Below are 15,947 nucleotides of genomic sequence, written 5' to 3'. Positions count from 1 at the left end.
TTAATCTGTACATCTTTCCTACCCACAAAGTGAGATCTGAAGCGGCTTTGGTCCAATTTTCTTTCCCACAAGAAAAGAGGATTTCTCTGCCCCCAGGGAGGGTCTGAATGAAGACTACTGATACTCCTCTCTTCTGCAGTATTTACTACGGGCAGGGAACTCTTATTTGCTCCACACAGAGGTGAAATCACCGATCACGGACACATGAGACCTGGTCATTCCAGACAAAATCTGCTCTCTTGACATGGCAATTCCTCCTCACCCTAACATGTGATATAAGCAGAAAAAAACCCAAAAAGAAACTAATTTTAACTGCAGCTAACTTTAAAAATACAATCTCTTCTTACATTTGTATTTCAAGGTTCTTATGGCTGCATAAAGTCTGCAGTAAGCATGCTATAGACACTCCCAGGACAACGTATCCCTCAGTATGTGTGCTGCAAGCATTTCCACAGCATTCAGCGCATTTCTAAATTTACCTAGAAATTCACACAGGCGCAAACTTCCTCAGGGCTCCCAGCCCTCTGCTTCATGCAGATTAGTGCTGTGATTTCTATCTCAGGAACTTTCCATGCAGAGCTGGGAGAAGGGAAGTGAAAGCATCTGTAATCTGCCTCTGCTGCTGGGAGTATCATCCCATTTTTAAATCCTGTCATGTATTTATAAATCAAGCACCAACCTTAGCAAAAAACACTAAACAACGACAGAACACTTTTCACAAAGAAACTGGAGAAATCTTCATTTATTTCCTCAGATATAAGGGCAGTTACACGTCTGGGCACGCCTATCCAACCAGTGCCAGTGTTTTTCCACCAAATGACTTCACCCAAGTGACTCAGTAACTCAGAAGTCGCTGTAAAAATGCGTGCCAAGTGTAACGCTGTAATGATGAGCCAAAAAAATAAAAGGGGTGTGGGAATACAGGAGCTCAGTGCTGGCAGACACTGCAGTGCCCATCAGCTACACTGGGAGTCAGTAGCTGGGGGTGCAAGTCAGCAGCAGCAGTCAGAGCTGGGGGCTGGAGCAGGGCCTGCGAGCAACCCAAGGTGCTCAGAGCTGCTCCTGGCATGACCAGCCACATCCCTTGGCCTCATGGAGTCAGGCTGGGGCAGGAGAGCAGCAGACAGCCAGCTCAACTGCCGCCAAAGCAGCAGCTGCAGCCTGGACTGCCACAGGCTGATCTAACATCCCTAAAGTGCCCGCAGCTCAGAGATGGCAGTGTGTGTGGAGGATCAGGACAGGCTGCAAATCAAAGTCAGGTGAGTTCAGTCTGGGACATCAGAGAGGCTACAAATGATGGCTGTAAGGACAAACACTGGGAAGTGGTGGTGTTCCAGGGCCCTGGTGATGCTGTCAGCAGGAATGCTGGGAAATTCTGCAGTATAAACAACTGGGAAGCATTTCTGGACCCTGATGGTCCATAGGGATCTGCCTGCACACAGGAACACTTAGTCCTTTCTTTTCAGCATACCTCAGTGGCATGTGCAGAGCCACACAGCCTCAGGATTCACAGGCCTGCTTCAGCACTGAACATGAGCCACGTTACGAGTCCTGATTTCACCAATGATAAGCTACTGCCAGACACAGTGATGGAGAGTGACTGCATTTTACTTGTGCTCAGTCCAAGCCACTAAGCTGGCTCTGCAGCAGCAGGAACTGCAGGTTTAGCACTGGTGCTAAGGGCTGGATGAGCTCTGTGCAGCAGTGCTCCCATGGGAGCAGACGCATGTGCCTCGTTCAGCTAATTAGCCAGGTCTGCTAATTCACCAGCACTTGTTCCGATGCTCACACCACACAGCTGATGTTTGTCAGCACTTCTGTGCAGTGCTGCTTATTGCCAAAGTGTGCATAGCACAGCTGCAACCAAGGTGTCCTTCTGGGACTGTTCATCGTAGGGCAGGTAAGCTGGGTGACCTTCTATGCTCCCCTCCAACTCAAATGCTTCTATGAGCCTACGACTCCATGACTTGCCATGGAGAAAGAGACATGTGTTAGACAACCCAGCCTGCCCCATGCCAACAGGCTGGCTGCCAACAGCCTTTGGCACTGAGGCTATGATGGATGGGCTCCTAATGCCTCTCAAGCTTGCACATGTATTCAAAGAGACATTAAAAAAGCCATGCAAAACTTCAGACAATTCCCTCCTGCTTCTGGCTGCACTGGCAAAAATGAACCCTTGAATTCAAAACTGCAGCTCCATGACAAATCTTGAACACATTAAAGCACTTAAATGCAGTAGTGGCTTGCAAAATCAACAAGTTACTGCCATCTGGAAATAACCAAAACAAGCAAGGCAGGAATTATGTGCTTTCTATGGGAACTTTTAAACCAGTCTACCTCCCAGGATAATAATTCTGAATAACTCATACATAACTTATTTTTACCTCTACTGAATGGTATTGCTGTTTTTGTAAGAAATATCACAGCCCTTCCCAGATTGTGTGCATTCCTGCAGTCACATGAAATTTTATTACTTTTTCTTACTTTTTGCCATTCTTCTTACATACATCCAAAGTAAATGTGGCCAATTCTTTCATTTGAATGTATTCACCCATCTGTGGTTAAACCAGATATTAATACAAACACTTTATTAACTTGTTAAAGTTTGTTGTCCTTCATAACAGGCAGTATTTATACATCTGAACTAGTCAGGAATATTTACTGAGTTTTGATCACAGTCATAGCATGTTGTCCATTTATTTTTCCTTATAACCCTTCAGCTTCTGTCATGAACTCTTCATTTCATATTCTCAACAGCAAAACAAAACAATAAATCAGTTCTGGATTTCTGGTAATAGCTGCCTTGAAATTAAGAAATCAGGAGTTCTTCTGCTTAAAAGTCTGGATTACCTCAAAGTGAAATTATAAAGAATTTAATATCCATTCAACTTATTACTCTAAGAAAAGAATAATTGAATTAATTTCTGGAGCCATGGAAATCCATCCATTCCCAATTTAGTTCTGCTGGTTGAGAATACTGTTTCCATAATTCTCTTGGTGGATTAAAGTGTTTTCTATTCTCCTTCTGGCTAAATCAACTGGGTTAGCTCAAATCACCTTCACTGGGTATTTAACCTAACCTGACTAATGTCTGAACCAGAATAAGGAGGCACGTGCAATTCCTTCCGTGAGCAGAACTCTAAGACAATAATCTTTTGAAGAAGGCAAATAACGCATACTTAGGACAGAAATTGGTAGTGATTTGGAAAGTGAATGTCCTTGGCCAAAGGATCAGGTTTTTAAAGGGTAACACACTAGCTTTATTTTACTTAGCTTACACTGTAATGTATATATGCCTACCACCCAAGACAACAAATGCATGGCATACTGTACACTTCGGTCCCCCAGTTGGTGTAAGAACTCACTCACCTGCACTGTGACCAGCTGAAATCGCCACAGCGCACAGTCCACGTATTTCTAATTCACCCACCATGCATTTCACAGAAGCACCACTTAGTATTGGGAAGCAGAAGGGCTGACCAAGCTCAGCAATTCCGAATCAATGAATTCCATAAGCTGCTAAAAGCCCTCTAGCCCAAGGAGAAACTGTGTAACATCAGCCATACCCACAACTAAAGCAGCACTAGGACAAACATAAAAACAAGCTGTCTTCTCAAACAGAAAACAAAACCAGCAGACAACACACTCCTTTAGAAAGCTTCTTACAGAACACCAAACATAATCCATGTTTACAAGCAAACAAAACACAAACCAGGCAGACTGCCTCACAGGACAGGCATGGCTGTGCTTGCAGACACCACACTCATAAACTGGAAACTATTTACAAGGTCAGGTTGTGAGACTCCAGTTACACAAAAGCCCTTTCACTGAACACTCCCCCATCAGGAGCTTTGCCATGGGGGCACTAGAGACAGAAATGTGGGCTATGTCCAAGATGGGGGAGCTGAGAATTCTGGAATTAAAACATGCACCCTTAGAAGGGGCTGCCCAGACTGTGGTGTCTTTAGTCAAAGCCCTGAGCAACCCAGTCTCATCAGATCTGTTTGTAAGAAGGGAGCTTCCTGGAAGACTTCCAGAGGTCTTCTAGCCTAAACCATCCAGTGCCTGTGGTCACACTCTAACTGTGTGACAGGAAGACATATAGGTATGCATCATCTCCCAAACCTATGTGAATGAAGGCTGCCTACAAGCAGAGGGAGGCAAAGTCAGATTCAGGCCCGCATGGTCCAGGCACTGCTCAGAGCAGGATTGGGAACAGATGCACTCTGCTGGGCTCCCACAGGTTAAGAACTGCTGGTGAGGGCAAAATGTAGCACAATGCTAATGCTTGTGCTGTGGTCATCACAAAGTGCCTAACATGCTGCTTGCCTTCATTCCCCACATCCCTCACCATGGTGGAACTGTAAGAATATCCAGAAGAAGGAAATCTGACACATGGTACTTTCCACCTGCAGACCAGGACAGAACAAGGCCTTATAATGCAAAACAGAAACTTCTACTTCAGATACCAGCAGCCACGATTTGCTGCTATCTGTCAAGGGCCATCCTGCAACATGACTTCCACAGCTTTGTGAAAGTCTACTCTACAGTCTGCAAAGAGTGCAAAGCACAATGAAATCATAAATAGCAAGTCTAATGTGTGATAACACGGAGAAGGCTCAATAACCTCTGGCATATGGTAACAAGAACTGGAACTGTCCTACAAACACTTGATTAGTAACAAAGTTAAATTGTGTACTTAAAAAGAAATCGTGGGGTATGTTTTCTGCTGGCATAAACTGAGCTCTGATGAATATGCTAATAGTAATTTGACTACGTGTATGGGAAGAATGTGTCTTTGTTTTAATCAGACATTCACAAGAAGGAAATTTTTAGTATTTGATTTCCAGGAATCACATCATCATATTATGTTTTCTTTTACTCAGACCTAAATGTAAAAAACAAAAACACAACAAATGACAACATGACTTAAACTGTTCCTTATGTACTAGCACAATGTCCAAAAAATAAGCAAACTAAAGAAATATTTGAAAAGTTAACAGACTGTTTGTAATATAATGCCTACATCAAAAAGTTAAAAATGTATTTTGACTAAAAACTAAAATTTAAAAGATACACGTGCACACAAGCCCAAAAACATTAAGCCTAAACTATCAGTGCGTCCTTAAAACAGACAACTCAGCTACAATTTTGTACCTACAATGAAGTGTTTGTTAAAGTAACTTCCCCACAGTTTGGCTGTATGAAAATATTACAGGCAATTACACCTTTAGGTAACATCTTCTGTGAGCTAAGAAGTATTTTTTAAATTCACACTGCTCATGATTGTGAATGGACAAGCACTGGCTCACACACTGTTACAAATGCACTCTCATAGTTTCACTGACTAGAAAAAACAAAAAGGAAAATAAAGGGGTATCTTTAGCACAAAGATATGGCAGCTCAATACAGACAGAGGCAATCAAAGGCAGGAAGCAATAAATCCATCAAACAGCAAGGCTAGCCTCCTACATCCTCAGCATGTGAAGCTCTCCTCCAGCCAACGCCTGCCTACCTACACGTGCCTAAGGGGAACAACAGTCAGCAAGGAATCCCATGGTTAAAATTGTCCGTGGCTAAAATTTTATAAAGAAAGCCCACTGGGAAGCTAGAGGAACATAAGGTGAAGTCAGTTTTCTTTGAGCCTTAATAATTTCAAGCCTACTTGGTGCACTTAATGACCACAAAAAAAAGGGACTTTCACAAGAACAGCCCAACCTGCCCTACCATTAAGTTAAAAGTACAAATATCAATAACAAACTTTTCCTGTCTACTGCAGTCTCTGTGAAGATTACAGGATAAAAAGACAGTACTTGCCACAATAGGTATAAATGAGTTTAGAGTCTATAAATCGAACTTTGAGGTTGTGTAGAACAGCGGGTTCATGGAGATAACTGAGTGCAGTGAGGTCATTTTCACCAACAAGGATGTCAGGGTTTCGCAAGGGTGGGAGTTCCTTAGTCTTCGGATCAAGGCAATATTCTAGGTCCTGAAAATCAAATAGAAGCACGTGTTGAAAGAACTGCTGCTTAGACCCCTTCATTCAACCCCTCCCACCATTCTTCCCAGCAAAAGATTCACAAGGTATAAAAACAAAAGATAACACTTACATTGTCTGGTGATTTGGGTTCTCCAAAAGTATCATTAAAAAATTCCCAAAGGGGTTTTCTACATGCAATAGGCAATAATAAATGTATTTCATCCTTTTAAACTATTACTTAAACAAATGCCTTGCTTTTGCTGCCAAATCTTTTTATTAAATAAACTGAAATGTGTTTTATCACAAATCTAATTAGTTTTCCATATTATTTTCCTCTTGAGCAGGACAGAGGAAATAATTTTCCATCAGTCTACAGCCAGCCTTATATATAACAACATCACACAAGAATGTTGGCAAGGACAAGATGCTATGGAAACACAAACTGAAAAAAATGTTAGTTATAATTCACACAGATTTATGCAAATTAATCTCTAATGTAGATGTTTTAATTGCATCTGTCTCTGGAGGAAATAATACTTTATTTACCTGACATTCTCTTGTCCCAGCACAATGTGTCTTAACTGGCAAACATCTGCATTCTACTACATTCAATACACAAGTGTGCAGCATCACTGCACAGTCTGGAATGCGGAGGGTGGAGCAAAACAGATCTTGTCTGATTGAAAAGGTTGTGCTCGGTTTGCCATATCAGAGATGTGAGTGAGTCAATGAATGAAATTCATTCAATTAAAGTGTTTTAACTTAGGACCTATTCTATACATATAATCTGCTCATTTTATTTAATTACTATGTAGACCTCCATCTGAAAACAGCATGTAAGGTGCCCACTGGTAGGAAGAAAATAAATTAAAAATAAATCCTTGAACTACTGCAGGAGATCTTTATTTTCTATGAGAAGACCTGAAGAACCACTTCCATTATACACTGACATTAAATAACCATTTAAATGGTGTAAGAAAATATAAACAGGCCTTCACTGCAAGGATGTGATCTTTTCAGAGGGATGTCACCCCTTCTCCACACTGCATACCATACCATTCTGGCAATGCTCTTAATCCTTGCCCCATCCTATTGATACTAACTTTCTCATAGCTACTCTGAATTTGAAAGTCACCATTTCTTTCTGCAACACTATTCTCCTTGTTGCCCCCTGGAGTATCAACCAGGGTTATAGCTTTAACAGCATAAGTAGAAAAAGATACATATATATAACTGAGTAATACATGCAGCTGGATACAACCAACATTTTTGTTATCTTAGTTACTTCAAAAAATCAGGCAAAATGGAATTCTGTAAATAAACATAATTCATCACATAAAAAGTAATACTCAAACTCTGTGGTCAAAAATAATAACACATATAAAAATAGGGCTACAGTTTTACAATACAGCTTCATGTGTTAGATACACCAGTCTCCCAAGAACAATGTCAGGATTTAACATGCAGACCTACCTTGCCCTCTTCAAGGCGAAGCTGAAGAACTTTATCTCCAGGTTTATAATCTTTCAGAAGTTCTGCTGACTTCCAGACCTCCTCTGGGTCAGGAATCCAAACCCTGGCATACTGCAACATAAAAACAACAGCAAAAGATCAGTGACTTCTTGAAGCAATATCATGAAATCATCAACATATATGATACCAAAATCTTTTTTTTTTTCTCTTTTTTTTAAAATACATCTGTTTATAGCCAAACCTTTAAGCAAAAGATATGTTGACTAGCACAGAGGAAGTGACTAAGTTATTCTGTTGACACAAAGCTATGTATGCATTGTCTTCATTGCCTTTCTGCAGTAAGAAAAGGCCATTTCCTATGCAAAATAATGTTCTAAGACGCACATTCATTGCTGAAAATCGACAAAATAAACTACCTGTGTTTTCAGAGGTCAAAAACTTGGCTACCAAAGAAATTACTTAAGGGTAGCTCTTCTGAGAAGATTCTGAAGTCCCTCCAAACAATAGAGAAAAAAAGTCTAATTCCTGTTGTGATCATTTTCACCCAAGCCAAAGATACGGGCCTGCTCTCTGCCAGGCTCTTAGAAGTGCTACACGTGTGCCAAATTTATGCAGCTGCCTGGCTGTGTTCTCCAATGCTAAGTCCTGGGAATGCCACAACAAAGAAGGGTGGCTCATCTGGATGGCTTCCGTTTGGTGTGAACTGAAATGGACAATGCCTAACAACAGTTTTTAGGAAACATCCTTGAATACAAGCCAAGCCAAACAAAAAAGTCCAAAATTTAAAAGAAAGAAAGAAAAAAAAAAAGCAGCACATTTTCCTATTGCTTATGTTTAACATCCAGAAGAAATTTAAAAGAAAATCAGCTGTGAAGTCCTCAGTATGTGAGAGACATGGACCTCTTGGACCACGTCCAAAGGAGGGCCATAAAAATGATCCAGGGGATGGAACACGTGCCCTGTGAGGAAGGGCTGAGGGAGCTGGGGGCTGGGGCTGTGCAGCCTGCAGAGGCTTCATGGAGACCTGAGAGCAGCCTTTCAATATCTAAAGGTGGGCTGTAAGAAAGAAGACTCTCTGGTAGGGTCTGCCGTGACAGGACAAGGGAAAATGGTTTCAAATTAGAAGAGAGGAGATTTATAGTGGGTAAATGAAGAAGTTTTTTTACAGTCAGGGTTGTGAGGCACTGGAACAGGCTGCCCATCCTTGGAAACATCCAAGGTCAGGCTGGAGGGGCTCTGAGCACCTGGCGGAGCCGTTGGTGTCCCTGCTCAGTGCAGTGGAGTTGGACTAGATGGCCTTTAAAGGTCCCATCCAACTTCTGTGATCCTGACACCAGCTGCTGCAGTACTCCCCAGTTGTCTTTTGACAGAGCATTAAGAACCTCGCCAAGACTGACAGATAAGGGGCTGAAAAGAGTTAAGATGGTTCTGAGATTGTTACCAGCATAAATAAATCCTTTATCATTTGAAAACAAACTCAGTCCCGCAGTATGCATCCACTGTGGCAAAAAGGAAACCGGAGGAAACTATTTAAAACAAGGAGCAGCTTCCATTCCAGATTAGCAGTCGAACTTCGCACTGCCTTCTTGTTGCAGGGCAGGAGCCCAGTGGCAGCGCACGCCCAGGTGCAGCCAGGCAGGTACGGCGCTGCACGGCCCCGGGCAGCACTGCTAACTCCAGCAAAAATACTGCAGCCCTTTTAATTACCAGGCTTTGACATCTCATTTCAGGTACGTGAAACTGCTGGGTGTCGGCAGCTGAGCCCAATGCATTTCCTCTCACAAAATCCAGCATGTTCACTCCTTTCCACAGCAACGTCAGCGCTGTCACTTCAGAGCTGGTATTTGTTGCAGTGTTATTGAGTTGGGATGGATTTCCCCCTCATCCTAAGCCTACTGTGTAGCCACTACTGAGCCAACAGAAACCACATGAATAGCAACGACTATTCCCCAGAGCCTGGGGAAATCTGTCAGTTTAACACAAAGACATCACCCTATCAGTCACAGCTGAAGACAAAACGTGTATGGACTGCACTTGGTCCAATTGTTATGACTTTTTATTTCCTCAGCTAAAGCAGCAGTTTCTCATCTACAAAGTGGTTTTCCATCAGGAACAAAGAAAAGGTAATAAAGTAGAGGTAAGCTATAAAGACGGACAGGACAGAAGGGCCAGCAGGCTGGTCATCAACTGTTTTCCAGTGTTAGAAAGGCAACAGTCCTGTAAGACACCAAGTTAACTTCAGGCAGGAAATGTTGCACAGCAGTTTCTAATTATGTGATCTATGCCAGAACGAAATAGGCACCTCTAATTTATTCAGCTGAAACTGTACATTTTCTACTGTCTGCAGAAAGGAAGGAGAAAGCAGAAAACAGATCACCATAGAAACTGGGTTACTAGAGACAGCTGAATCTTCCACATGACATAACCTCACAGATACTAAAGTCATCCTGAGAGCACAAAGCTGCAGCATCACTGCCTAACCTTAAATTGCTGCCAAAGAAACACCTGGTAAAAAGAGCAAGTAGGAGTAAAGAGAGAGAGAGTCCTAATCAGAAGCAGTGAATCATTTCCCAGCATTCTCACCTCACTAACTTAGCAGAATGGTTTGCCAAATCAGATCTTCACTCTATCTTTTGCATAATCAGTTGATGGTAAAATTCCACTGCCATAAAGTCTTTTGTGTGCTCCAAGCCTAAGCAGAAACCACAGAACTGTCACTGGTGGAAACAGGACCAAGGTCATCTGGGAAGCGCCTTGCTCTGATATGCCTAATATTCATCCTTATTGACTGATATACAAAAGAAAGCTTATGCCTACATTAAAGTAAGACTAAAACATGATAAACTTCTAGAGACAATGAATTACAAATCAATCTTCTAAAAAGGGGTAGGAAATTCTAGCCAAAAATAACACTGAAATTGCAGTAAAAACAACAGCAAGAATCAGATTAACTTTACTGAAATTGTGCTTAGTGAACCAGGATGAAAACGTTGATAGGGAGGTAACAGTTAGACGGACTCAAGGAAAAGCAGTGAATGACATTTTAGGAAAATACAGCTGTTGCTTATTCTAAACTAGCTTCACAAATTATCAGAATGAATAAAAGGCACGTTGTGAGATAGCCGTGAGTTCAGGAGGAAAAAGAAATTACTGAATACATATAAGCAGGGTTATGTCAAAATTACATTTCTTGCCTAGACTCTTCCAGCCTCAGCAGTGACGTCAAACACCACTACCTGCACAGTCACAGGGAGGGACAAAAGCACCATGCTCTGTGCTGGAAGGACAAGTGCTGCGAGGCAGTACGCAGGGCTCAGTGTTACTGATAGTTACTGACAGGATGACCCTGACAAAAAGACAGGGCAACGTATTTATTTCTCACTGGTAGCTCAGAAATTTCACTGGATTATCAGAATTTCATAAAATAGGAAAGTGTAATAGAAAATTGCAGTGTTCTGTAATACCTCATGATTTCATCTTAGATCACATGAAGAAATCAGCAGACTATAACAATTATCTATCAAATGAGACCATATGACTCAGAAAGCTTCTCTTCTGAGATATTAACCTCTTGAAGCACAAACTGACATTGCTGACCGAACAGAATTAGAAATGCAAGCGGCCCAGCACTGGCTTCAGCAGTTGGTTTTCCACTTCCACTGCATAACCACAATTATAGCAGGAGATGCAGCTATTTGTCCAGCACAGCAGCTCTTCTGAGATGCACTGAAAGACTTCACAAGGTGATCTATAACCTAACAAAAAGAAACAGGAAATTTCAACCCAACAAAGGTGTCCCTAGCACCTAAGACCTGCTCTTATGACCTCCCTTGAGCTCCTATGGCTTTCACTTTAGCAAAGTTGACAGAGTTTTTCATTTACAGACAGCCTAAAAACCCACAGCTTTTCAGGTGCTAGTCATGAAGAACTTAAGACAGACATTACTTCTCTCTCCTTCAAGAAGGACCTTATTTTTGAGTAGGAATAAAGCAGTTTGTCAATGTCTGGATTGAAGAGATACCAGCAGCACGAGCTGAGGAAGCTGATGGAATAGCAACAGCCCAAACTGGACCAAACTCATGCAGCATGAGCCTGCTGCTAACTCTGAGCATGGCCTCCCGGAGAGAACAATCTGCATCATTAAGGCTGGAAAAGGAAAAACGCCTGTTAGCAAGGCACAGCTACAAGGCTGTGAAAGGCTGGGTGAAACAGTTGAGCTTACCTATGCAAAATGCTTACTTATTAGAATAGGATTTCCTGAGCTGTGCGATTTCCTTGGGTAGGATTGCTCTGAAAACATCAATTGATGCTATTGGAATAACTAGCTTTCAGCCTGTATTCTCCCTTACAAAGATCTCATGGTTCCAACACCACGGGTGGCAATTCTGAACCTAAAAGCACTTTGAAAAACTTTCTCTTCTGTACTAATAACACAAGCAGATGCATGTCTAGGTGAGTAACAGGCTTAAACACAAGTCTGAACTTGACCAGCCTAGAAACCATGCAGAGATCCTCACTGGTAACACGGGAGGCAGCAGCAGGTCCCAGTTCCCCCAGTGCTGAGACCAGTATGATTTTTTGCAGTACTCCCATACAGACACAGTCCTGAGGAAGCACTGCGTATCTAGTACCAAAGTGCTGCTGCTGGTTGCAGTGTGAAAAGAAAGACAAGACTTTATGTCCTTTTAGAGAAATGGCAAGTAACCAGGGAGGATCAGAAAGCAGCCAAAGACTTCACTTCCATGACAAGCAGGATCCAAAATTTCAGAGCAACTTCTCTAAATTCTTGTTATGACCTGAGGGAAACGACATAATTAACTTTCCAAGAGAATTACAACAAAAATTATTGATTTTCTTAGCAGTAGTAGCATTCTTCTGGCATGGAGAGTATTTTCTGTCTCGTTGCTCAGCAACAGCCATTTCTACACCTCTCATACAGTTTAAGACCTAATATTTATTATGTATCAGTTTAAAAAGACGTTAATATGATATATAGTGGGGAGAACATCTGTGACCGTTTGTATTAATGCTTCATCTGACAAATAATTTCACATAAGCTGTTTTTCTAATAGGAAGACTAAAAGACTACCACATAAATCTCTAACACAGGAAGAGAAATTTATCTCCCCAAGGTTCCCCAAACTTTTAGTTGCTATTAATATCTGTTTCTTAGAACTGCTGAACTCTGCAGATATCTCCATTAATATGCAATCAATTTTCTTTTACATCTAAAACATATTTTGCATATTTTTTAAGGCTCAAAGAAAGAGAATTCAGCTAAACATTTCTGCCTGAAACTTCTGCAGATCTCATTCCAGGCTTGCAGGGAAAATAAGCAGTCCTGCATTCTAACAGTTCTTTGTTGCCTTATGGCTAGGAAATCATCACACTTCCCTCTCAGACCTTATTACTCTCAAATGGTTATGATAGAAAATAAGGAAAAGAGTTCTTAGTTTTTATTGGACTTTACTGCTCTATCCTTATGAGATCAGTAAATTAAATGAAACAGAAGGTCAAGTCTCACTGGTGCCTTGTCATACAGCTTGTTTGTAATGCTCTGCATAAGTGTATATAAGCTTCTGTATAAGCAAGGACTGCTAAACTGGTAAACTCTGGTGTCTGGAGGAATCATTCTGACCAGCAGCTCCTTCAGCTAACAGTGGTGTAACGCATTTTAAGGCCAATTTCAAAATACTGAACTCCAAGAAGATGTGTCTATGAGCTTAAATAGCCTGAGACTTCTTCCTATAGAACGAATTACACTGATATCTCGAGATGCTCTTACATATAGCTTTCACTGAACTCCATAGGTTGACATCATCTTTAATGGTTACACAAGCAGAACTAGGAAAGGGATGGAAAAACAACATACCACAGAGACCTGGGACAGCACGGTACCCCGGGACCAGAATGGCAGATGGGAGTCCTGGGGCCCGCAGGCAGCTGTACGGTGACTATTAATACACACCCAGGGAGTGACTTACAAACTCATCCTGAGATAAACAAGTAGAAAACGAGTCACAAACAACATCAAGTAATGCCACCAAAAGTTTCAGTCATCAAACCAAGCCTCTGAGTTACCTCCATGTTGGTAAAGGTCAAACACAGAGACAGACCTGTATGTAACAACAGACTGCAGCAGAACAGCAGTTCTCCTCCTCAAGAACAAGTGCAAACAAAGAGTGAACTCCAATGAACAGAGCAGCACAGCCATGAACTGATAAATGCCAGAGGTCTCCGTGTGTTTAACTACCACAGTCACTGCAGAGATGAATTTAAGAAAAAACAACCTAACAGTTGGGGCATTTAAACCAAGAGTAGCAGCTTGGCTGTGTCACTGCAGAACGAATCAGCACGGCAGGCTCTTCTGAAGGTTGCTCCAGGTAGAAATTTTATTATTATTTCTTTTAGCTGATGCATGAATATGTAATTGTATGTATAGGTGAACATGTTATGCCTGCATCTCCCTCTCCGCTAAACAACTGCCCCAAGCTAGCAGCTGTACCACAGCACGGAGTCACTGCCATTCTGCCACAGCTCCAGCAACCAGAGGGCTATGAACATGGAGAAGGTCTGAGGGCATGCTGCGTGAGCAGTGGCTGAGTGGGTTTGCTCAGCATGGAGCAGGCTGAGGGGAGGCCTATGGTGGCTGCAGCTCCTCGCGGGGAGCAGAGGGCAGCCCGAGCTCTGCTCTCCTTGCGGCAGTGACAGGGCCTGAGGGATGTAAGGAGATGTAAGACACTGCGCCCTTCCCTGCATTCAGGGAAACTGCTTCTATCAAAGGTCTTTTTTTTAATATTTATTTAAAGTATGCTTTGTATTTAGGACTTGGTCACTTGTAACAACTCCTACTTTCTCAAGCGTGTCTCTGGTCCAAGGTACAACCAAAATGGGCCTTAACTATGAGTATCCTATGGAACACCACTGCACTACAATTTAAAACTGTTGGTCAGCCACTGGGGAAATGTCCGTCCACTTACTTGAATTCAGCTTACATCAGTTTACATGAAACTCTGCCTTACTTTGAAGTGACGCCAGAAAAAAGCTAAATCCCAAACCCAGGCAATATAAGCATGTGACTACAGGCAATTCTGGCCACCAAACAGAAATGTAAGTTGTTGTTGTTGTTTTTATTAATTTAGATATTAAAATTATAGCAACCTTTCAGATAAAATTCAGATAAAATGATCTCCTGGAAATCCACACGCTGGGAATGATTTCAAACCAGAAAACCTTTATTTTGCACTGCCAAATCTATCAAAAAATAGTGAATCTATCTCTTTTCTTCATCTTTAAAAGCTTTACTTTCTACTTTTCATATTGACTGTACTTGACCTTCTCTTTAATGTCACAGGGAAAGACAGATTTGGTTTATAACTAGTCATTACTATATCACACAACATATTAGCCATCAAACTGTTGCCCATCCAAAAAACCCTCTAAAGCACTGCATGCAGTAGCAGCATTTACCAGCCTCTGCTTTATTCCCCAGCTCCCCTTCCACACCTGGCTGCCCATCCTCCAGCAGCTGCCATCTTCAGCCAGCTGCCGCTTCTGAAGTCTTGGTCTGTGCATTATTCAGTTGCAATGCCAGCAGCACACACAGCTGAACACCACCACACAGCTCAGGGAAGTCACACGCAGTCCTGCTTCGGTATATTTTGAGTCTGACCACATGATGTTCCTGATAGTGTTTAATTAAGGTTGTGTTATCAGTTACACAAAGCTAAAACCTGTTTTGCAGTGTCCGTGCAGACACTGGAAGCCCAGCACAGCCACACTGCTCCCAGTGAAGCATGAATGTTTCGGTCATTGCTTGAGGCACACACAAACATATAACCAACTTTTTGAATAAGCACAGTAATCTCATCAAAAACACAGATTGGAAGTGGGACACTTATCTCCAACTATGCAACAGCAAACTGCTGAGTTCTGACACTGGTAAAACTTGATTTCTGGTTCATACCCACATCGAGAGGTATGCAGTGCATTGCATCTCAACCTCTGCCATCAAAATGAAGGCCAACATGGAATTACATGCTGGCAATTTCAAAAAGAAGTTAATTACAAGTCTGCCCTAAAATACCTCCTAGGACATCCAACCTGAAAAGCATGTTACAAGACTTACAGAATAGCGGCCACAAAAAAATTAAGGGCAAATGAAAAACTACAGCCACCTTCTGAATATTAAGCTAATGAAACAAGTTGCATTGAAGAAGGAATATTAGGAAAAGGTTACACGATGTCATGCTTGTCTCCAGACCATGGAAGACCATCATGTCTCTTATAGATTTTTACATGTTGATCTTTATATAACATTTGTTTCATTTCCTCTACTATCTTACAGCAGCATTTTTCACTGATTTTTCCCAAAGCTCCTGGAAGGCTCACCTACAACAGGCAGGAGAACCAGACCATTTCATGCAGTGTGCCACACAACCCAAACTGTGCCCCGGGAAGCTGGAGCTCTCAGTGCTGGCAGCAGCTGGATGCC

At 42.0% G+C, this 15,947-nt stretch overlaps 1 protein-coding gene across 9 annotated transcripts in view; it reads right to left on the bottom strand.

Annotated features, from left to right (window-relative positions):
- The window catches only part of MYO5A (myosin VA), a 95,700-nt gene that overhangs the window by 72,826 nt on the left and 6,927 nt on the right, over positions 1 to 15,947 (bottom strand). For all 9 annotated transcript variants that reach the window (XM_031616554.2, XM_090148849.1, XM_090148848.1 and 6 more), the window contains exons 2-3: positions 7,454 to 7,564; positions 5,818 to 5,989 (exon numbers count right to left, since the gene is read on the bottom strand). In XM_031616554.2, the coding sequence (XP_031472414.1) occupies positions 5,818 to 5,989; positions 7,454 to 7,564 (283 nt within the window). The remainder of the gene's footprint in view (positions 1 to 5,817; positions 5,990 to 7,453; positions 7,565 to 15,947) is intronic.

Source organism: Phasianus colchicus, chromosome 12 (genome assembly GCF_987193195.1).
Source record: "Phasianus colchicus chromosome 12, bPhaCol1.hap1.1, whole genome shotgun sequence".
NCBI classification, from domain to species: domain Eukaryota; kingdom Metazoa; phylum Chordata; class Aves; order Galliformes; family Phasianidae; genus Phasianus; species Phasianus colchicus.
Note: the sequence above shows the minus strand (reverse complement) of the source record. Positions and strands in the feature narration are given on the sequence as shown.